The sequence below is a fragment of the Bufo bufo genome, chromosome 1, assembly GCF_905171765.1.
Source record: "Bufo bufo chromosome 1, aBufBuf1.1, whole genome shotgun sequence".
Classification (NCBI taxonomy): Eukaryota; Metazoa; Chordata; class Amphibia; order Anura; family Bufonidae; genus Bufo; species Bufo bufo.
This window is the reverse complement of record NC_053389.1, coordinates 797467171-797489758: the sequence shown is the minus strand read 5'-3', so window position 1 is coordinate 797489758 and position 22588 is coordinate 797467171. Positions and strand designations below refer to the sequence as shown.

General features: G+C 47.3%; 1 protein-coding gene across 1 annotated transcript in view; it reads right to left on the bottom strand.

Moving 5' to 3' along the window:
• LOC120988554 (A.superbus venom factor 1-like) overlaps positions 1-22588 on the bottom strand; it is a 413068-nt gene that overhangs the window by 199203 nt on the left and 191277 nt on the right. The window contains exons 17-18 of the mRNA XM_040416077.1: positions 18055-18175; positions 16677-16762 (exon numbers count right to left, since the gene is read on the bottom strand). Of these exons, the coding sequence (XP_040272011.1) occupies positions 16677-16762; positions 18055-18175 (207 nt within the window). The remainder of the gene's footprint in view (positions 1-16676; positions 16763-18054; positions 18176-22588) is intronic.

Genomic DNA, 22588 nt, shown 5'->3' with positions numbered 1-22588 from the left:
GTTACATTTATCTGTTGAAAAGCCTTTTGTGTAAAAAAAGAAAAAAAAAATTGGGCCTAATTGCCGCTCAGTGGTGCAGTGATATAATTTAGAGCCTAGTTTGCCGTGTATTACTGGCGAAAAAGACCATATTTGATCTAACATCAGAGGCCTAAACGTTTCAGGCGCAGGCAGAGGTCGCAGCAGAGTAAGGGGCGTGGCAGCAGGGGTCACTTTGAGAGGCCTGAGCTCCCGGTGTCAGCTAGCGGTCGTGTCGTGACCAGCAACCCAGCGGTTCTTGAATGGTTGACTCGATCTTTGACTTCGTTGCAAATTACATCAGACACCCCCAGTCAAGAGTCAGTGGGTACGTAAGACACAAACCTTAGTTGGCAAGGCCTGGGAGCAGGCCCTGTGCCAGTGGCATACTGCCAATATAGGCAGACCACGCCATTACTATGGGGCCCGTGGCACAGAGGGGCCCGGAGCGCATGGAAGGCCCTGCCACCTATGTCTTTGCACAGACAGTTTATTCATACAGGCATTGAGGCGGCCTGTGCCCCGCCCACTTGTGTTCTCCCTCGGGCCCCCCTCCTCCCCCCGCTCCCTTTCTGACCTCCATAATCCGGTCTCCCTCCCAGCCAGGCACTGCGTCTGCTCTGCTGCATAATTTCACACTGGCCAATCAGCATTTAACAGCGCAAAGAGGCTGCTGCTGATTGGCCATGGTATCGCTGGAAGTCTGCAGGCGCACATAGAGGCGCGCACCGGAGTAGCGTCCCTCAACCCCCCCCCCCCCCCCCCGCGCGCCGAACTGAAGGACCGCTGCGGAGTCAGTGAACACAGACAAAACACACTGTTGTCTGTAGTGTGCCACTGCCACAGTAAGAGGACAGCAGTCAGCAGACTTAATAAAAAGTCTTGATGGGGGAGGGCAGCAGCAAGCAGTGTTTTGTTTTTTGGAGAGGGGGGGGCTGTAAGCTCATAGAGGACTCAGGAGGACAGTGTGCTTTCCAGTGTGCTTTCCTTCTACTCCTCATCCCCCCCCTCCCTGGGCATTTTGGGGATTGGATAACCCCTTTAACTCGCTGATGCTGAGTGTGCACATAGCCACCAATCATATTTCCCCCCTGCACATAAGTCACCTTCGGGGGGGGAATATGATTAGTGGATATGTGCACACTCAGCATTAGCAGCACGGAGTAAGGGCTCGTTCACTCGACCGTTGGTGTCCCGTCACTGTATTGCGGACCGCATTTGCAGATCCGCAATACACGGGCACCGTTCCGTTGTCATTCCGCATCACAGATGCGGACCCATTCATTTCAATGGGTCCTGAAATCCGGAGATGCGGAGCGGAAGCACGGAACGGAACACTACGGAAGCACTACGGAGAGCTTTCTGGGGTTCCGTTCCGTGCCTCCGCACCGCAAAAAGATAGAACATGCTCTATCTTTTTCCGGAACGGAGGGATCGTGGACCCCTTCAAGTGAAGGGGTCGGCAATCCCCATGCGCCTGCCCCACGGAAGGTGCCCGTGCATTGTGGACCGCAATTTGCGGTTCACAGCACGGGCACGGGACACCAACGGTCGTGTGAACGAGCCCTTAAAGGGGTTATCCAATCCCTATAATGCCCCCCTGCCAACCCCTCCCGTCACGCAGATTAAAACATTCAGCGACATGGGGGGCAGCCAATAGCAGGCCACGATGGGAACAAGCCTCCCTAGCATCGCGGGTGATGCTAGGGAGGCTCATTTCCAACGCGGCCTGCTATTGGCTGCACCCCCCCACTGGGTGTAAGTATTATCTGTATGTGGTTCCCGGCATTTTGGGGGGCATAATAGGGATTAGCTAGCCCCTTTAACACTTAGGATACCGGAGGTTTTTTCGTTTTGACATTTTCTTCCCGTTTCCTTGAGCCATAACTTTTTTTTTATTTTTCCGTTCACATAGATGTATAAGGGCTTATTTTTTTGCGGGAGAAGTCGTACTTTAATACGGCAAAACTGACCAGTGCCCTTCATTCTCTGGGTCAGTACGATTACAATAATACCACATATGTATAGGTTTTTTATGTCTAAATAGTGTAAAAATAAATTAAAACTTTGCAAAAAAAAAAATTTACTTTTTTACATCACCATATTCTGACCCCCATAACTTTTTTTTATAGTTATGATCCCTGCCATGCTACTTCTTTTGACTTGGACTTTTAGATGCAGAACCATGTCATCTTCATGACTTGGACTTTTTTAAGAATATTTTAAATCTAGCTTAGGCTACTTTCACACTAGCGCTTTTGCTGGATCCGGCAGGGTTCAGCAAAAACACTTTCGTTACTGATAATACAACTATCTGCATCCATTATGAACAGATCCGGTTGTATTATCTTTACCATCGCCAAGACGGATCCGTCATGAACTCCATTGAAAGTCAATGGGGGACGATCCATTTTCTATTGTGCCAGATTGTGGCAGAGATTCCGTTTTTCCCAGGACGGAAAGCAAACTACATGTAGGGAACACAACTAAACGGAACGGAATGAATTTTGGAGCATTCTGTTCTGTTCAGTTCGGTTTTGTTCCTATTGACAATTAATGGGAACAAAGATGAAGCATTTTTTTCCGGTATTGAGCCCCTATGACGGATCTCAATACCGTAAAACTTTAACGCTAGTGTAAAAGTAGCCTTATCTATAATATTTGATTTCTGTTTTATTTCACAGAACAAATCCTTATTGGAAAATACGTATACATTTTTATTAATGATAGAAAACAGAGGGTGGTTATTAACGGTACACACTCAGATTGGGTCACTGTCACTAGTGGAGTACCTCAGGGGTCAGTATTGGGCCCTATTCTCTTCAATATATTTATTAATGATCTTGTAGAAGGCTTGCACAGTGTTGAGGAAGGGTTGAGGCGTATGCATATATACCCATGCATGCATGCAGACAAGTGCATGCATGTATGGTATATATGCATACAGTGACCACCATATCATGGGATGATGTGTGCAGATGTGCCCAACATCTGTGCACATCTGCCCATGGTGGCCCACAGGGGCTCATGGTGGCCCCTGTGGGAAATATGTGCCTCCTTTATAGGTCCCTTGCTCCCCTTAGTGTATATATATATACAGTAGCTGTGCCCCCTTTAGACGGTGCCCCCTGTAGCTGTGTCCCTTTTATGATATATATATAATCATCTGTGCCCCCTTTAGCTGTGCCCCCTTCTATGATTTATATATATAATCATCTGTGCCCCCTTTAGATGTGCCCCCTTCTATGATTTTATATATATATAATCATCTGTGTCTTATAGGTATTACATTTCCTCCCCCTCCCTATACCTGAAACCAGATGCATCGGTGTGAATGTGCCCCAAGCATTCGCACAGATGCAATCTGGTTGATTGCATCAGAATGACCGGACTAAGGTCCGGTCATCCTGATAACTACAAAGGACTCGGATTCAACAGAATCTGAGCCCTTTGGTGTAATTATCCCCAGCGCTGCTGGAGATAATTATGCATGATAGAAGGAAGGGAGAAGCCTCCCCTCCTTCTATTATGCGCATTCCGGCAGCAAAATTAACATCTCACTGGCCGGAATGCAGAGTGCTACAGGCGGGAGATCAAAAGCTTCTCCCGCCTGTTGGCATGTAGCGCGGCCCCGACGCGCTCGTTCAGGAGACGCACGGGCCGGCGCAGTGACGTCATCTCACTGCGCCGGCCCACGTGTCTCCAATGGTGGCGGTGCGGCAGTGCGGGCCGCCGGGGATAAATATCCGACGGACCCTGCACTAAGGAAGAAGAGCCGTGCCGCCCCCCCACATAAGGAGACGACCCCTGGACGAACGAGCAAACCCCTGGACGAACGAGCAACCATATATTAAGTATCACCCCCTTCATTATCCCCTATCCCACCAACGATATTAACCATTATACCCCTGATCCCTACCACTATATTAACCCTCATATCCCCTGATCCCCTACCGCAATCCCACCAATGATTTCTCCCCTTGTTAACCCTATAACCCCTGGTACCATACCCCTACTCCCTTGTTTGCTGTGCCCCTGATTAACCTTTCCCTGATACTGTGCACCCTGGTCCCTGATTAACCCTTGCCTTGTTTGTGCCCCTGATACTGTGACTGTGTACCCTGGTCCCTGATTATCTTTTGTTTGTACCCCTGATTCTGTGCCTCTGATTTACCCTTGCCCCTGATTTACCCTTCCCCTGATTTACCCTGGCCACTGATTTACCCTTGCCCTGATTACCCTTCCATTGATATCTCTGATCACCTCCCACGGTACCTTTTGTGTTTGTGGTCTGCTTACACCCCTGATAATAAATATCTTGCTTACTAGTAACTATCTGTGTAACGAGTAGTCATTGGCGATAGTTAGTTCAGTAAGGCGCATGCAGTTAGTTTAGTGAGTAACGTAAGGTATAGTGAAGGTATTGTTTTTATATAAAAGTATAAATAGGCAGGGTCATCAACAGACGGCTCCTCCTATTTATGAATATTAATTATCGATATTTGCATAAATATTTGTGATTAATATTCCCCCTTTACACACAGTAAAGTATCAATTTTCGCAGATGACACTAAACTGTGTAAAGTAATTAACACTGAAGAGGACAGTATACTACTACAGAGGGATCTGGATAGATTGGAGGCTTGGGCAGATAAGTGGCAGATGAGGTTTAACACTGAGAAATGTAAAGTTATGCACATGGGAAGGAATAATGCAAGTCACCCGTACATACTAAATGGTAAAACACTCGGTAACACTGACATGGAAAAGGATCTAGGAATTTTAATAAAGAGCAAACTAAGCTGCAAAAACCAGTGTCAGGCAGCTGCTGCCAAGGCCAATAAGATAATGGGTTGCATCAGAAGGGGCATAGATGCCCGTGATGAGAACATATTCCTACTACTTTACAAATCATTAGTCAGACCACACATGGAGTACTGTGTACAGTTCTGGGCTCCAGTGAACAAGGCAGACATAGCAGAGCAGGAGAGTTTCCAGAGGAGGGCAACTAAAGTAATAACTGGAATGGGGCAATTACAGTACCCTGAAAGATTATCAAAATTAGGGTTATTCACTTTAGAAAAAAGACGACTGAGGGGAGATCTAATTACTATGTATAAATATATCAGGGGTCAGTACAGAGATCTCTCCCATCATCTATTTATCCCCAGGACTGTAACTGTGACGAGGGGACATCCTCTGCGTCTGGAGGAAAGAAGGTTTGTACACAAACATAGAAGATGATTCTTTATGGTAAGAGCAGTGAGACTATGGAACTCTCTGCCTGAGGAGGTGGTGATGGTGAGTACAATAAAGGAATTCAAGAGGGGCCTGGATGTATTTCTGGAGCGTAATAATATTACAGGCTATAGCTACTAGAGAGGGGTCGTTGATCCAGGGAGTTATTCCGATTGCCTGATTGGAGTCGGGAAGGAATTTTTTATTCCCCTAAAGTGGGGAAAATTGGCTTCTACCTCACAGGTTTTTTTTTTTGCCTTCCTCTGGATCAACTTGCAGGATAACAGGCCGAACTGGATGGACAGATGTCTTTTTTCGGCCTTATGTACTATGTTACTATGTTACTAATTACTGCAACAAAGTTGGTTAATAAAAAAATAAATAAAGATTTATCCCTAACGGTTTCAGTAGGTCATGTATACATTTCTTTATTTGCAAATGGGGGTGTGGCATGGGAGGAGTCAGGACAGGAGGTGGGATGGGCCAGGGGTGGGTAGTGGGTGGGGTTAAGGGGCTTTATTTAGATTCTTGCTATGGGGCCCAGTGATTTCTATGTACGCCCCGGCCCTGTGCCATCACCTGTCATCAACCTGCCTCTGTCCTTTTCTGTTTCCTCACCGCGAGAAGTATTATATGCTGTAGGCTCAGCTCCACTTTTCAGCGAGGGAGAGCTACTAGAGGACAGTCAGCAGCTACTGCCCAGCCAAGATGTGGAGGAGACATCCACCACTTCCTCCGCTATGCGGGCAAGTAGTGATGAGAGTGGCGTGGGAGCTGGTGTTGAGAGCGGTCAGGCTCCTGACACAGAGACGGTTGAGCAGGACATCAGTGACGTGCAGACAGTACTCGATGATGATGATGTAGCTGATCGCACTTGGGAGCCGGGTGACGAAGGCGCTTCATTATCATCGGGAGAAGAGAGCGGCAGCTCGCCCGTGAGCCAGCAAGTCGCTAGCGTGGCCGGGAGTCAGCAGGGTGGCAGCAGTGGGAGGTCAGTAGCCAAACGTGCCCGAGGTAGACCTCCCACTTCTCGGGAGCCACCTGCCCGGGAAGTAGCGGTATAGGGGCTCAAGGAGGCAGCGGCGATAGCAGTCAGTCATTGCATAGTGTTGGGGATAAAATCACCTACTCGGCGGTGTGGCAGGTTTTTTAAGCCGCCGGAGGAGGTGAACGTGGCCATATGTAGAATCTGTGGGCAGAGGATGAAGCGTGGCCAGGGTGCCAATGTTGGCACTACGGCCCTGCGTTAACATATGCAGCGCTGCCATTAAGGCTACGTCTACACGACGACATTTGTCGCATGACATTTTGTTGCAACAAATGTCGTCGTGTAGACGTAGCCTAAGTTGCCTGGGGGAACCGTGGCTCCGATGTGGTGGTCCAGCCTGCCGCAGCAACCGCTGCATCACCCACTGGCATGAACCTGGTTTCTGGCAGTCAAGGCTCCACCACCTCACCCTTATGGAGCTGTATGTCCTTCCCATCTGCTGGTCCTGATGCTCCTGCTCTTCCTACTCCTCGTCACGCATTCCGTCAGCAATTGATCACCAAAGTGATTGTCAAGAGACAACAGTATGTGTGCACTCATCCAACGGTGCAGAAGCTGAAAGTGTTCCTGTCCAAGTTGCTGGTGCTTCAGTCCCTCCCTTTCCAAGTGGTGGACACTGCACCTTTCAGAGAGCCATCATTTCTTTGCCACAAAGGCAGTACCAGCACTGCACACGTATGTAGAACAGAAGGTGGGCCAGTCCTTGAGCCTGTCAGGGTCTGCCAAAGTGCACGCCAGCTGTAACTACGGTCAGGGACAGTACATGTCCTTTACGGCCCACTGGGTTAATGTGGTTCCTGCACAGCCACACCAGCAACTTGGCCAGGTGACGCCACTTCTGCCTCCACGTTGCCATGCTGTTGGTCCAGCGACAATGTCCGCCTCTGTCTCCTTATCCTCCACCGTGTCCACTGCAGGGACAATGCACAGTTCCCCTCCCGCATACCACATGTGCAGGGCATGGCGGTGTCAAGCTGTTCTGCACCTTGTTTGCCTGGGCAAACGGAGTCACACAGGAGAGGAACTGCTCCATGTCCTTCAGCAAGAAATAGAATCCTTGCTTTTGCCGCGACAACTGAAAATCGGAACCATGGTGACCGACAACGGGAAGAACATTGTGTCTGCACTGCGTCAAGGAGGGCTGAGGCATGTGCCCTGTATGGCACACGTGTTCAATCTGGTTGTCAAGCGGTTCCTGAAGTCTTCCACCCATCTGCAAGACATCCTAAAAATAGGCAGGAAACTTTGCATGCACTTCAGCCACTCGTACACCTCAAAGCACACACTCCTTGAGCTGCAGCTGCCAACACAGGCTGATATGCGATGTTTCCACCCGTTGGAATTCCACCCTCCATATGTTGGACCGACTATACGAACAGAGAAAGGCCATCAATGATTTCCTGATGATCCAAGCGGACAGGAGTACTCCCCTGTGTAACTTCGATGTCAGCCCGTAGCAGCTCATGCATGACACCTGCTGTTTGCTCAGGCCCTTTGAGTAGGCCACGTTATTTGTCAGTCGCCAGGACTACAGGATGAAAGATGTAATTCCACTCCTTCATGTCCTGGAACAGATGCTGGTAAATCTAACTGGTTAGGGGACTGTAGAAGTGGCGCCTAGATCTCACGGCCACATGAGCCCTGTGGGGGCTGAACTGGAGGAGAAGGAAGACATTGGAGCACAAAATGGGTGGTTTTGCTACACAGGTGACAGAAGAAGAGGAGCAGAAAGAGCAGGAGCAGCCAGAGGAGCTACAGTGCAATGAGGAAGATGAGGCAGAGGAACCAGACACACCGTGGCAGTATGCAGTGGTGATGGAGGCAGGGAGTCCCTGCCAGTCACTTGTGCAAATGGCCCGCTGCATGCTCACTTGCTTGTGTAGTGACAGCCAAATTGTCACCATTCGGCAGAGGGATGACTTCTGGCTCTCCACCTTGTTGGACCCTCGCTACCGGTCCAAAATGGGGGCCTTTTTTACACCCGCTGAGAGGGAGGAAAAAATGAACTACTATAGAGACATCCTATGTAGTCAGTCAACTGCTGCCTATCTGCACCATCGTCCATCCTCTCGCAGGTGTGACCGGGGGGCCCCTCTGCGCTCACGTTTCACTGCCATGGCTGCTGGAGAGGAGTGGGATGGCAGGAGCAGTACCAGCTCCATCATCAGCAGCCTGAGTCTAGAGTCGCTGATGAGCAGATTTCTTCACCCACATAGTGAAGAAACTACTCACCAGCATCTAGACCTGGAGCAGAACCTGAACCAGCAGGTGGTGGCATACTTGGAGTGCACCCTGCCAGCCGACCTTGAAGATCCGCTGGACTACTGGGCAGCCAAACTGGATTTGTGGCGGCAACTGGCCGAGTTTGCCCTGGAAAAGCTGCCCTGCCCGGCCAGTAGTGTGGCATAAGAGTGGGTGTTTAGTGCGGCGGGGGCCATAGTTACCCCAAGAAGAACTCGCCTGTCCACCAAAAATGTGGAGAGACTGACTGACCTTTGTCAAGATGAATCAGGCATGGATCAGCCAGGATTTCCACACACCATTTCCTGATGCATCAGACTAGTTGATCCATGGTGCCACACCAACACTTTGACAAAAGAGACTGGTTTCTTCTGTCTACCTGCCTCAGCTACTATTCTGATGCTGCCACCCGCCTGATGCCACACATCTGATGCCAAGTGCTCCTCCACACTATGTCACCTTGCCAAGTGCTCCTCCACACTATGTCACCTTGCCACTCTGTGGCCTCCTGATGCTGCCACTACCTCCACACTATGTCACCTTGCCACTCTGTGGTCTCCTCATGCTGCTGCCACCTCCACATTATGTCACTATGCCACTCTTTTGTCTCCTCATTCTGTCACCACCTCCACACTATGTCACCTTGCCACTCTGTAGACTCCTAATGCTGCTGTCACCTCCACACTATATCACCTTGCCACTCTGTGACCTCCTGATGCTCCCGCCACCTTACAGACTCTGTGATTGGGCCACTCTGGTTTCTTCTGGCTACCTGCCTCAGCTACTATTCTGATGCTGCCACCCGCCTGAGGCCACACATCTGATGCCAAGTGCTCCTTCTTTCACACACCATCTTCAGTGGGTACTGGTATTGCCACCCACCTCCACACTATTGCCACTGTGGTCTCCTGTTGCTGCTCCTAGCTCCACACTATGTCATCTTGCCACTATGTGGCCTCCTGATGCTGCCACTACCTCCACACTATGTCACCTTGCCACTCTGTGGTCTCCTCATGCTGCTGCCACCTCCACACTCTGTCATTGTGCCACTCTGTGGCCTCCTGATACTGCCGCCGCCTCCACACTATGTCACCTTGCCACTCTGTGGCCTCCTGATGCTGCCACCATCCACAGACTCTGTGATTGGGCCACTCTGTGGTCTCCTCATGCTGCTTCCACCTTACCACTATGTCACCTTGCCACTCTGTGGTATCCTCATGCTGCTGCCACCTCCACACTATGTCACCTTGCCACTCTGTGGCCTCCTGATGCTGCTGCCACCTCCACACTCTGTCTTTGGGCCTCTCTGTGGTCTCCTCAAGCTGCTTTTACCTCACCACTATGACATAGGGCCACTTTGTGGACTTCTCATGCTGTTCTCACCCTCCCCACTTCATGACTGGGCCACTGTTTAGCTTTTTTGGCTTGGCTGACATCATCATTTATTTGACTCTTCCTCTGATTTGTCAGAAGGACAATAAAATTAAACGCACAACGGATCCTTTCTGTGTAGCAGCTGTAAGGCCTGTATGGTCCCATCAGAATTGGCTTGTGATTTGGTAGCCAAGAGGAGTGGGTACAAAACACATAAGACTTGCAAACAGTCCGTTCATGTGTCATCTTTGTTTTGGATACACTCCTGTTTCATTTGGTATTAGCAATACTCAGTGGCGTAACTACCGGGGAAGCAGAGGAAGCAGCTGCTTCGGGGCCCGGGCTGCCAAGGGGGCCCGGCGTCGGCAGCGTGTGTGACAGTTTATTTTCAAGTTCTATCGATATCTTAACTCAGGGGTAGGCAACCTCCGGCACTCCAGCTGTCGTGAAACTACAACTCCCAGCATGCATACTTGCTCTGTTCTTCTCAGCACTCCCATAGAAGTGAATGGAGCATGCTGGGAATTGTAGTTTCACAACATCTGGAGTGCCGAAGGTTGCTGATCTCTGTCTTAACTGTTCAGGGCCCCTTCACAGCAGCTGACCAGGCCCCCCTCGCTAATATGATCTAATCTTTCTGTCTCCTAAAGTCTTCTGATGTGTCTGGGATTCGAACCCACAACCTCCAAAGTCTGAGTGTATCAGAGGCAAAGCATTAACCCTCACAACCATAAAGGCTGCATCACTGACTGAAAAAAAATGAGACTTCTACTGATATAGCTGGCTAAGTGTACAGCTATACACATGACAGCTGCCCCAACACACCCAGCACTGCTATATCTCTATATGACAGCTGTCCCAGCACACTCAGCTCAGCTATATCTCTATATGAGCAGCTGTCATGTGTATAGATGTACACTTAGCCAGCTATAACAGTAGAAGTCTCAAATTTTTTCAGTCAGCAGCAAGGTGTCTCCTATGGTCTAGTAGTTAGATGCTTTGCCTCTGATACAGAAGGTCGTGGGTTCGAATCCCAGTAGAAACCTTTTCTGAAATATAAGCACTGACTCCATATATGGACATACAGGGCGGGACACAGGAAGAGGCTGCATCGCATCGCTGACATGGAGGTAAGTAGAAGTGTTTATATATTTTTTTTTAATACCCGACTGTTACTGCGGGGGGCACTTGATACTGGCACATGGGGAGAGGCACCTGATACTGGCACATGGGGGGGGGGAGAGAGGCACCTGATACTGGCACATGGGGGGGGGAGAGGGGTTGGCACCTGATACTGGCACCTGGGGGGGAGGGGGGGTTGGCACCTGATACTGGCACATGGGGGGAGGCACCTGGGGGGGAGGGGGGGTTGGCACCTGATACTGGCACATTGGGGGGGGGAGAGAGGCACCTGATACTGGCACATGGGGGGGGGGAGAGGGGTTGGCACCTGATACTGGCACCTGGGGGGTTGGCACCTGATACTGGCACATGGGGGGGGGAGAGGCACCTGATACTGGCACCTGGGGGGGGGGGAGAGGGGTTGGCACCTGATACTGGCACCTGGGGGGGTTGGCATCTGATACTGGCACATGGGGGGGGGGGAGAGAGGCACCTGATACTGGCACATGGGGGGGGAGAGGGGTTGGCACCTGATACTGGCACCTGGGGGGGGGAGAGAGGCACCTGATACTGGCACCTGGGGGGGGGGGGAGAGAGGCACATGATACTGGCACATGGGGGGGGGGGGTTGGCACCTGATACTGGCACCTGGTGGGGAAAGGGGGGGTTGGCACCTGATACTGGCACCTGGGGGGGTTGGCATACTGGCACATGGGGGGGGGGAGAGAGGCACCTGATACTGGCACCTGGGGGGGAAAGAGAGGCACCTGATACTGGCACATGGGGGGGGGGAGAGGGGTTGGCACCTGATACTGGCACCTGGTGGGGGAAAGGGGGGTTGGCACCTGATACTGGCACCTGGGGGGGTTGGCACCTGATACTGGCACATGGGGGGGGGAGAGGCACCTGATACTGGCACATGGGGGGAGGCACCTGATACTGGCACCTGGTGGGGAGAGAGGCACCTGATACTGGCACATGGGGGGGGAGAGGGGTTGGCACCTGATACTGGCACCTGGAGGGGGGAGGGGGGGTTGGCACCTGATACTGGCACATGGGGGGGATGCACCTGATGCTGGCACATGGGGGGAGGCACCTGATACTGGCACCTGGGGGGGGGAGGGGGGGTTGGCACCTGATACTGGCACATGGGGGGGGGGAGAGGCATCTGATACTGGCACATGGGGGGGAGAGGGGTTGGCACCTAATACTGGCACCTGGGGGGGAGGGGGGGGGTTGGCACCTGATACTGGCACATGGGGGGGGGGAGGCACTTGATACTGGCACATGATGGGGGGGCATTATGGGGGACACTAGGCCGGCAGCCTATCAGAGGCCGGACACTGAGGGGCATCTACTGGGGCACTATATATGGGGCATTTTATACTGGTACATTATGGGGGGCACTAGCAGGAAGGGGGGAGAGGAGCACTATGGAGGCATTTACTGGGGGCACTATATAGGGGTATTTTATACTGGGACATTATGGGGGCACTATGGGGACATTAGCTCAACTGGGGGCATTACAAGGGGGTATTTTTGCACTGTCACATTATAAGGAGAATTATTACTACTGGGGGGGGGGGGCATTATGGTGGGCTTTATTACTCCCCCATGGTATGACCCCCTAGTAGCAGCACCAGCCTCTCCCTGCTCTGCGACCCCACTGCCCCTTCTCCAAATCCTTATTATGAAATCTTTCTCATTAGGATAAAGCACATCAGCTCCGCCCAGCCCCCGGCCAAAGTGTGGAAGTGGCATCCGAGATCCCCAAGGTCAAGTAACTGTAAGTTTTCATGTGAAATATGTTTGTTATACACATATAGCATCCACTGTGCCACACAATATACAGTATACCGCTACACTGTGCCAAAGGAGTGGGGTTTACACAGGAGGAGGAAGGTGCGAAGCGCACTGGGGGGGGGGCCTTACAAATATTTGCTGTGGGGCCCAGTCACTTCTAGTTACGCCCCCGGCAATACTGATGGATTACTGACCAAATGCTGACCGAGTGAGGACGGATGCTCCACAGACAGGATCCGTTTTTTGTGGGTTATTGTTCTGATGGATCAGAGGAAGGGCAAAATAATCAGTGACGTCAACACAAACTTACTGCTGACACCCTCTCCACTCTGTCAGGGGGCTCTACTTGTATAAGTGTTTAATAAAACAGGTTCTGTAGACATCTACGTGGAATCAGCTGACGAGGGTGTAACAGGAGTGCGCTTCTTCTTGGTGCTAATATTGACCAGTAAAGCCAAATTCATACGTGAGTTATTTGGTCAGTTTTGGCCCTGTGACTGCCTAAATAAGTGAATTGTGCAGTGAATCTAAGTGCGACGCCTGTCATCTGCATGTCATACTGACTCACAGTATTATTTTACTAACAAAGCAGACTCCCTATGCATGTTACTGCAAGGCACAGTGTTCTACACCACTATAAAGGCTCTCTGCAGCTAGGAAATAGCAGTTTTTTTTTACGTAATTCGCAGAGGGGCCCGCAAATAAATTCGTATCGAAGCAAATTTTTCCAAAGAAATTTGGTAAAATTTGCTTATCTCTAGTCACTGTGTACATACATTACTTATCCTGTACTGATCCTGAGTTACATCCTGTATTATACTTCAGAGCTGCACTCATTATTCTGCTGGTGCAGTCACTGTGTACATACATTACTTATCCTGTACTGATCCTGAGTTACATCCTGTATTATACTTCAGAGCTGCACTCATTATTCTGCTGGTGCAGTCACTGTGTACATACATTACATTACTTATCCTGTACTGATCCTGAGTTACATCCTGTATTATACTCCAGAGCTGTACTCACTATTCTGCTGGTGAAGTTGCAGTGTACAGACATTACGTTACTTATCCTGTACTGATCCTGAGTTACATCCTGTATTATACTCCAGAGCTGCACTCACTATTCTGCTGGTGGAGTCACTGTGTACATACATTACATTACTTATCCTGTACTAATCCTGAGTTACATCCTGTATTATACTCCAGAGCTGTACTCACTATTCTGCTGGTGGAGTTACTGTGTACAGATATTACATTACTTATCCTGCACTGGTTCTGAGTTACAATCCTGTATTATACTCCAGGGAAGAGATGAACGAATCAGTCGAGATTTAAATTGGGTCCAGTTTGCATAATTTTTTAGAGAGTTCGGTTCAGACCCAAATAGATTCGGACCGAGCCAAAGTTGCTCAAATTGCCCTGAAAGTTGGAATATAACCCTCTATAGCCTCCTCGGAATTTTTAGAAAACCTTGTTATCTCTTTTCGTTTATTTTTTATGATTTTTTTTCCCTTCCAACATTCCCTCTCCCCAAGCTCTGGCACGCAGTGACAGCAATAAATAATGTGTGAGTGACACTGACATACATACCTATGGGTAAGCATTCGTTTGATGGTGTTAACATACAGCTATTTTAAAAACACACCGCGCCATCATGTCTCATGCTTTATCATATTCCAAAGCTTCCAAAAATTGTCCCTTATCGGGGGCAAATGATATTTATATAGTTATAGATAGTTATATATCTAGTGGTGTCTCTATCATTATTGCAGCGTATGGTCCTGGGTTCCTGTCTGATGTGTGGTGTGTGCTGTGTCCTTCTAGGTTGTTGTGGACTGCAGCATTTGTGCACGGGTTCCAGGCTGGGTGTATGTGGCAGGTAGGTGTGATACTAGTTTCAACTACCTGCCATTGCCATATGTCTGTATATGTTTCCCTTCTCCTTTATAGCTTGGCCAGTGAGACTCCTGTTGCTCCGTGTCTAGCAGGAACAGGTCGTCTTACCCTGCTCCTAGTCCAGGGCCACCCTGAGGGCTAGCAGGAATTACAGGTTCCAGTGTATGAGCCCTCCCACCATCAGGGTCGGCTCATACGGCTAGGAGACAGGGTCAGAATTAGGGATGTGATAGGAGGTGACCGGCTCCCTGATTCCTGTCCTGGCCCAACAGCTATCTCCCATATAGACATCGCACGGCTGAGGGTTTCCACCACTCTCAGCCGTGACAAAAAGACAACCTTGATACATGGTTTTCAAATGTTTTAATAAATAAAAGTCTGGAAAGTGTGGAGTGCATTTGTATACAGCCCCCCTGAGTCAGTACGCTTGCTGCAAATACAGCTGCAAGTCTTTTGTGGAACTTCTCCTCAAGAAGCTGGTGGTCAGAAATGGTCAGAAGCTGAGCACACTATGGTGCTTTTTCTCAGTCATGGATCTCCCTATTTTTCAGCCTCTGGGCCAATCAGGACAAGCCCTTCCCCCCACTTCCTCTGATTGTCATGTGATCTAATTAGTATAGAATCGATTTGTTCATCCTTAAAGGGAACCTGTCTTCACCTTTATGCTGCCCATACTAACGGCAGAATAAAGTAGAGACAGGTGAGATGATTTCAGCGGTCTGTCATTTATAAGTTAAAAATAAGTGGTTACCGAGAACCAACATCACAATCATTGCAGACTGGGCCTGAAAGAGAGTCACGGCCACCTGAGAAGAGTCCTGGTTATTCATAATCTCCTGCTCTCCCTGCCCACCTGCTGATGACTGACAGTCTTCTACCTAGTTTTCTCTCTTTCTCTCTAGGAGAGAACTGCCAATCATCAGCAGATGGGTGAGGGTGCAGGAGATTATGGATAACCAGGACTCTTCTCAGGTAGATGTGACTCTTCTCCAGGCCTGGGCTGCAATGGTTATGATGCTGGTTCTCGGCAACCACTTACTTTTAGCTCATGAGTGACACACCGCTGACATCAGCATTTATGTCACTAATTTATGCTGCCCTCAGTGAGGTCACCATAAAGTTGATGACAGGTTCACTTTAATTTGTTTTGAACTCATGAAACTGCAGTTTCCATTGTTTGGACTACAGTATTTATCCCGAGAAGCTAAATCTTTTTCCATGTTACCAGAGACGTAACTATAATTCACTACCTAGTGTAAGCAAATCAAAAGACCTTCGTAAGTAGCAAGAATTATTGGCAAGTATAGTAGTACAATATATCAGAAAACCCACAATATAGCAAAAATCTACTATATTGTTTTTTCCACCAAAAGGTACAATGTTCTTGCACCTGATTGGACCACCTAACCTCTGGACCCCATAGCAAGTGTTATGGCTGCTATGGCTATGGTTACGCCCATGCATGTTAGGGGGGGTTCACATCAGCCTTTCAGTTTCTGTTTTAGCAATCTGTTGAAATGTGTTTAAAACGGAAAATAATGGTATTGCTAAAAGGGAAAGCAAAAAGGAACACTTTAAAGGCATTCCGGTTTGATCCATCCTCATAGAGTGCAATAGAAAAAAAATGGACAAATAGTCCTTTTTTCCTGTCCAAAAGTCAGTTTTCTTTCCATTTTTAGCAATTCCTTTATTTTCTGTTTTAATCACATTTGAACGGATTGCTAAAACAGAAATTAAAACGCTGATGTGAAACCCCATCCCCCCCTTACTAATGCCTCCAGGAATACCTACCCTGTTACATATTTACAAACCTTCTCCTATGTCACCTACGAAAATATTTTAAAAAATAGGACCCTGGACAGTGTAAAAGGCCGGCCTTAATAAATGGTCCCCATAGCGTACACTCTTCATGAGGACAAGAAGAAACAACTTACCTTTACTGTCCGATAGACTCACAGCCAAAACCTCCCATGTGGTGATCAAATCTTTTAAGATAATAGGTAAAGTCTTAGTGGAGATCCTGTTAAAAAAAAGTTATAGAAATTTATAGTGTAAACCCCAACATATCTGACAATACTGGACAGGGTGATCAATAATAGTGATGGACGAACATCGGCCGGGACGGTTCGCGAACGCGATCAAATGTATGCGAGCCGCAAGTATGCGGTGGGCCCCATTCACTTTAGGAGAACCTGGAAAACCTTCAGCTCATATTTGCAGCCACCAAATACTTAGTAGAAGTGCACAAATCGTCCCACAACATGGACAGTGACATACCAGAGGGGGATCAATGACAAAAATTCCAACCAATAATATGTGTCTTAATCAGGGGACATTTTTATGTATCTTAAAGGGAAATTCTCTGAAATGTGCCCTGTTGGAGCCTAGAAAAATTGTATTTTAGGCCACAGGAGTACGGGCCTTAAAAATTAGGCATTCACCTGACATAAAAGAAATTCTGATTATGTGGCTCGAGGTACATTATGCGGTCACTGAATAACAATTTTACTGTAGCCCACTTTTTTTTTCCACTTTTTTGGGGGGGCAACTGGTATATCACACCAGTAGAAATTATTTGTTCCAATAGCGTTTGTCTCTCTGTGTGGCTGCGGTATCGCGGCAGAACCGCAAACAAATGCTGCACAATAAAAATGCACTATAATATACTTTCTATGTTAGTAAATATATTATAAGTATATTACACCCCTCAGTAAGTCACACCAATCAATAGCACACCTATACCAGTCCTTAACAGGACTTTTGTGACCCTATTAGCTAGCGTTTGGTGTCCCTAACAGTCTGTCCCTGCTCCACACAGCAACCTCTCCCTACACTGGCAAAACACTGAATGTAAAATGGCGGCCAGATCAGGTTTATTCATAAGGTAGGGGGTACGTCCATGTGCTGAAACGTCTCAATTGGCTGTCCTGTACCACCTGATGGATGTGTCATGGGTCACAGTTCTTTACAATGTAAAAGAATATGGCACCAGAGGACATCGCCATATGTTCGCCCGTTCGGTGAACCGCGAACGAGCAAACTTTGCCGCGAAACGACCGCCGGGCAAGCCGCATGTCCATCTCTAATCAATGATACTGATAACAATCATGAAATATCCTAATGGGTGATTTTGCATTAAACAATGTCATTTTCTGATGTCACATTTCCTTTAAATGAGACTTAGGTGCAGCACCAGGCACAGTTCACGGACAAAATTGGCCTAATTTCTGGATGATAAAAAAGTAGAAGTTCTTTCCTCTACACTAGTCTCATACAATCCATTTAATAAGTTGACCGTAGACTTAAACTCACCCTTTGGCATCTGGTGCTTCATTCATTTCTTCTATCCTCCAAAGCCAACTTTCTGGGAATTCTGTTCTGGTTATTATTTCATCATCAATAAATGTTTCATCTTCATAACCTGATTTAAAAAAAATAAAAAATCAATCTGTAAAAATTAAACCTGGTAACAGAGTATGTATAGTTTAGAGAAATTAGAAAGCTTAATTCGACCCGACCCAACCAATTTAACCACCTCAGCCCCCAGTGCTTAAACACCCTGAAAGACCAGGCCACTTTTTACACTTCTGACCTACACTACTTTCACCGTTTATTGCTCGGTCATGCAACTTACCACCCAAATGAATTTTACCTCCTTTTCTTCTCACTAATAGAGCTTTCATTTGGTGGTATTTCATTGCTGCTGACATTTTTACTTTTTTTGTTATTAATCGAAATTTAACGATTTTTTTGCAAAAAAATGACATTTTTCACTTTCAGTTGTAAAATTTTGCAAAAAAAACGACATCCATATATAAATTTTGCTCTAAATTTATTGTTCTACATGTCTTTGATAAAAAAAAATGTTTGGGTAAAAAAAAAATGGTTTGGGTAAAAGTTATAGCGTTTACAAACTATGGTACAAAAATGTGAATTTCCGCTTTTTGAAGCAGCTCTGACTTTCTGAGCACCTGTCATGTTTCCTGAGGTTCTACAATGCCCAGACAGTACAAACACCCCACAAATGACCCCATTTCGGAAAGTACACACCCTAAGGTATTCGCTGATGGGCATAGTGAGTTCATAGAACTTTTTATTTTTTGTCACAAGTTAGCGGAAAATGATGATTTTTTTTTTTTTTTCTTACAAAGTCTCATATTCCACTAACTTGTGACAAAAAATAAAAACTTCTATGAACTCACTATGCCCATCACGAAATACCTTGGGGTCTCTTCTTTCCAAAATGGGGTCACTTGTGGGGTGGTTATACTGCCCTGGCATTCTAGGGGCCCAAATGTGTGGTAAGGAGTTTGAAATCAAATTCTGTAAAAAATGACCTGTGAAATCCGAAAGGTGCTCTTTGGAATATAGGCCCCTTTGCCCACCTAGGCTGCAAAAAAGTGTCACACATCTGGTATCTCTGTATTCAGGAAAAGTTGAGGAATGTGTTTTGGGGTGTCTTTTTACATATACCCATGCTGGGTGAGATAAATATCTTGGTCAAATGCCAACTTTGTATAAAAAAATGGTAAAAGTTGTCTTTTGCCAAGATATTTCTCTCACCCAGCATGGGTATATGTAAAATGACACCCCAAAACACATTCCCCAACTTCTCCTGAGTACGGAGATACCAGATGTGTGACACTTTTTTGCAGCCTAGGTAGGCAAAGGGGCCCATATTCCAAAGAGCACCTTTCGGATTTCACAGGTCATTTTTTACAGAATTTGATTTCAAACTCCTTACCACACATTTGGGCCCCTAGAATGCCAGGGCAGTATAACTACCCCACAAGTGACCCCATTTTGGAAAGAAGACACCCCAAGGTATTCCGTGAGGGGCATGGCAAGTTCCTAGAATTTTTTATTTTTTGTCACAAGTTAGTGGAAAATGATGATTTTTTTTTTATTTATTTTTTTCATACAAAGTCTCATATTCCACTAACTTGTGACAAAAAATAAAAACTTCCATGAACTCACTATGCCCATCAGCGAATACCTTGGGGTCTCTTCTTTCCAAAATGGGGTCACTTGTGGGGTAGTTATACTGCCCTGGCATTCTAGGGGCCCAAATGTGTGGTAAGGATTTTGAAATCAAATTCTGTAAAAAATGACCTGTGAAATCCGAAAGGTGCTCTTTGGAATATGGGCCCCTTTGCCCACCTAGGCTACAAAAAAGTGTCACACATCTGGTATCTCTGTATTCAGGAGAAGTTGAGGAATGTGTTTTAGGGTGTCTTTTTACATATACCCATGCTGGGTGAGATAAATATCTTGGTCAAATGCCAACTTTGTATAAAAAAATGGTAAAAGTTGTCTTTTGCCAAGATATTTCTCTCACCCAGCATGGGTATATGTAAAATGACACCCCAAAACACATTCCCCAACTTCTCCTGAGTACGGAGATACCAGATGTGTGACACTTTTTTGCAGCCTAGGTAGGCAAAGGGGCCCATATTCCAAAGAGCACCTTTCGGATTTCACAGGTCATTTTTTACAGAATTTGATTTCAAACTCCTTACCACACATTTGGGCCCCTAGAATGCCAGGGCAGTATAACTACCCCACAAGTGACCCCATTTTGGAAAGAAGAGACCCCAAGGTATTCGCTGATGGGCATAGTGAGTTCATGGAAGTTTTTATTTTTTGTCACAAGTTAGTGGAATATGAGACTTTGTATGAAAAAAAATAAAAATAAAAAAAATCAGCATTTTCCACTAACTTGTGACAAAAAATAAAAAATTCTAGGAACTCGCCATGCCCCTCACGGAATACCTTGGGGTGTCTTCTTTCCAAAATGGGGTCACTTGTGGGGTAGTTATACTGCCCTGGTATTTTCCAGGGGCCCTAATGTTTGGCAAGTAGGTAAATGACCTGTGAAATCCTAAAGGTGCTCTTTGGAATATGGGCCCCTTTGCCCACCTAGGCTGCAAAAAAGTGTCACACATGTGGTATCGCCGTATTCAGGAGAAGTTGGGGAATGTGTTTTGCGGTGTCATTTTACATATACCCTTGCTGGGTGAGAGAAATATCTTGACAAAAGACAACTTTTCCCATTTTTTTATACAAAGTTGGCATTTGACCAAGATATTTCTCTCACTCAGCATGGGTATATGTAAAATGACACCCCAAAACACATTCCCCAACTTCTCCTGAGTACGGCGATACCAGATGTGTGACACTTTTTTGCAGCCTAGATGCGCAAAGGTGCCCAAATTCCTTTTAGGAGGGCATTTTTAGACATTTGGATACCAGACTTCTTCTCACGCTTTGGGGCCACTAGAATGCCAGGGCAGTATAAATACCCCACATGTGACCCCATTTTGGAAAGAAGACACCCCAAGGTATTCAATGAGGGGCATGGCGAGTTCATAGAAATTTTTTTTTTTGGCACAAGTTAGCGGAAATTGATATTTTTAATTTTTTTCTCACAAAGTCTCCCGTTCCGCTAACTTGGGACAAAAATTTCAATCTTTCATGGACTCAATATGCCCCTCACGGAATACCTGGGGGTGTCTTCTTTCCGAAATGGGGTCACATGTGGGGTATTTATACTGCCCTGGCATTCTAGGGGCCCTAAAGCGTGAGAAGAAGTCTGGAATATAAATGTCTAAAAAATTTTACGCATTTGGATTCCGTGAGGGGTATGGTGAGTTCATGTGAGATTTTATTTTTTGACACAAGTTAGTGGAATATGAGACTTTGTAAGCAAAAAAAATAATAATTCTGCTAACTTGGGCCAAAAAAATGTCTGAATGGAGCCTTACAGAGGGTGATCAATGACAGGGGGGTGATCAATGACAGGGGGGTGATCAATGACAGGGGGGTGATCAGGGAGTCTATATGGGGTGATAACCACAGTCATTGATCATGCCCCTGTAAGGCTTCATTCAGACGTCCGGATGCGTTTTGCGGATCCGATCCATCTATCAGTGCATCCGTAAAAATCATGCGGACATCTGAATGGAGCTTTACAGGGGGGTAATCAATGACAGGGGGGTGATCAGGGAGTCTATATGGGGTGATAACCACAGTCATTGATCACGCCCCTGTAAGGCTTCATTCAGACGTCCGGATGCGTTTTGCGGATCCGATCCATCTATCAGTGCATCCGTAAAAATCATGCGGACATCTGAATGGAGCTTTACAGGGGGGTAATCAATGACAGGGGGGTGATCAGGGAGTCTATATGGGGTGATCACCACAGTCATTGATCATGCCCCTGTAAGGCTTCATTCAGACGTCCGGATGCGTTTTGCGGATCCGATCCATCTATCAGTGGATCCGTAAAAATCATGCGGACGTCTGAATGGAGCTTTACAGGGGGGTAATCAATGACAGGGGGGTAATCAATGACAGGGGGGTGATCAGGGAGTCTATATGGGGTGATCACCACAGTCATTGATCACGCCCCTGTAAGGCTTCATTCAGACGTCCGGATGCGTTTTGCGGATCCGATCCATCTATCAGTGCATCCGTAAAAATCATGCGGACATCTGAATGGAGCTTTACAGGGGGGTGATCAATGACAGGGGGGTAATCAATGACAGGGGGGTGATCAGGGAGTCTATATGGGGTGATAACCACAGTCATTGATCACGCCCCTGTAAGGCTTCATTCAGACGTCCGGATGCGTTTTGCGGATCCGATCCATCTATCAGTGCATCCGTAAAAATCATGCGGACATCTGAATGGAGCTTTACAGGGGGGTAATCAATGACAGGGGGGTGATCAGGGAGTCTATATGGGGTGATCACCACAGTCATTGATCACACCCCTGTAAGGCTTCATTCAGATGTCCGGATGCGTTTTGCGGATCCGATCCATCTATCAGTGGATCCGTAAAAAT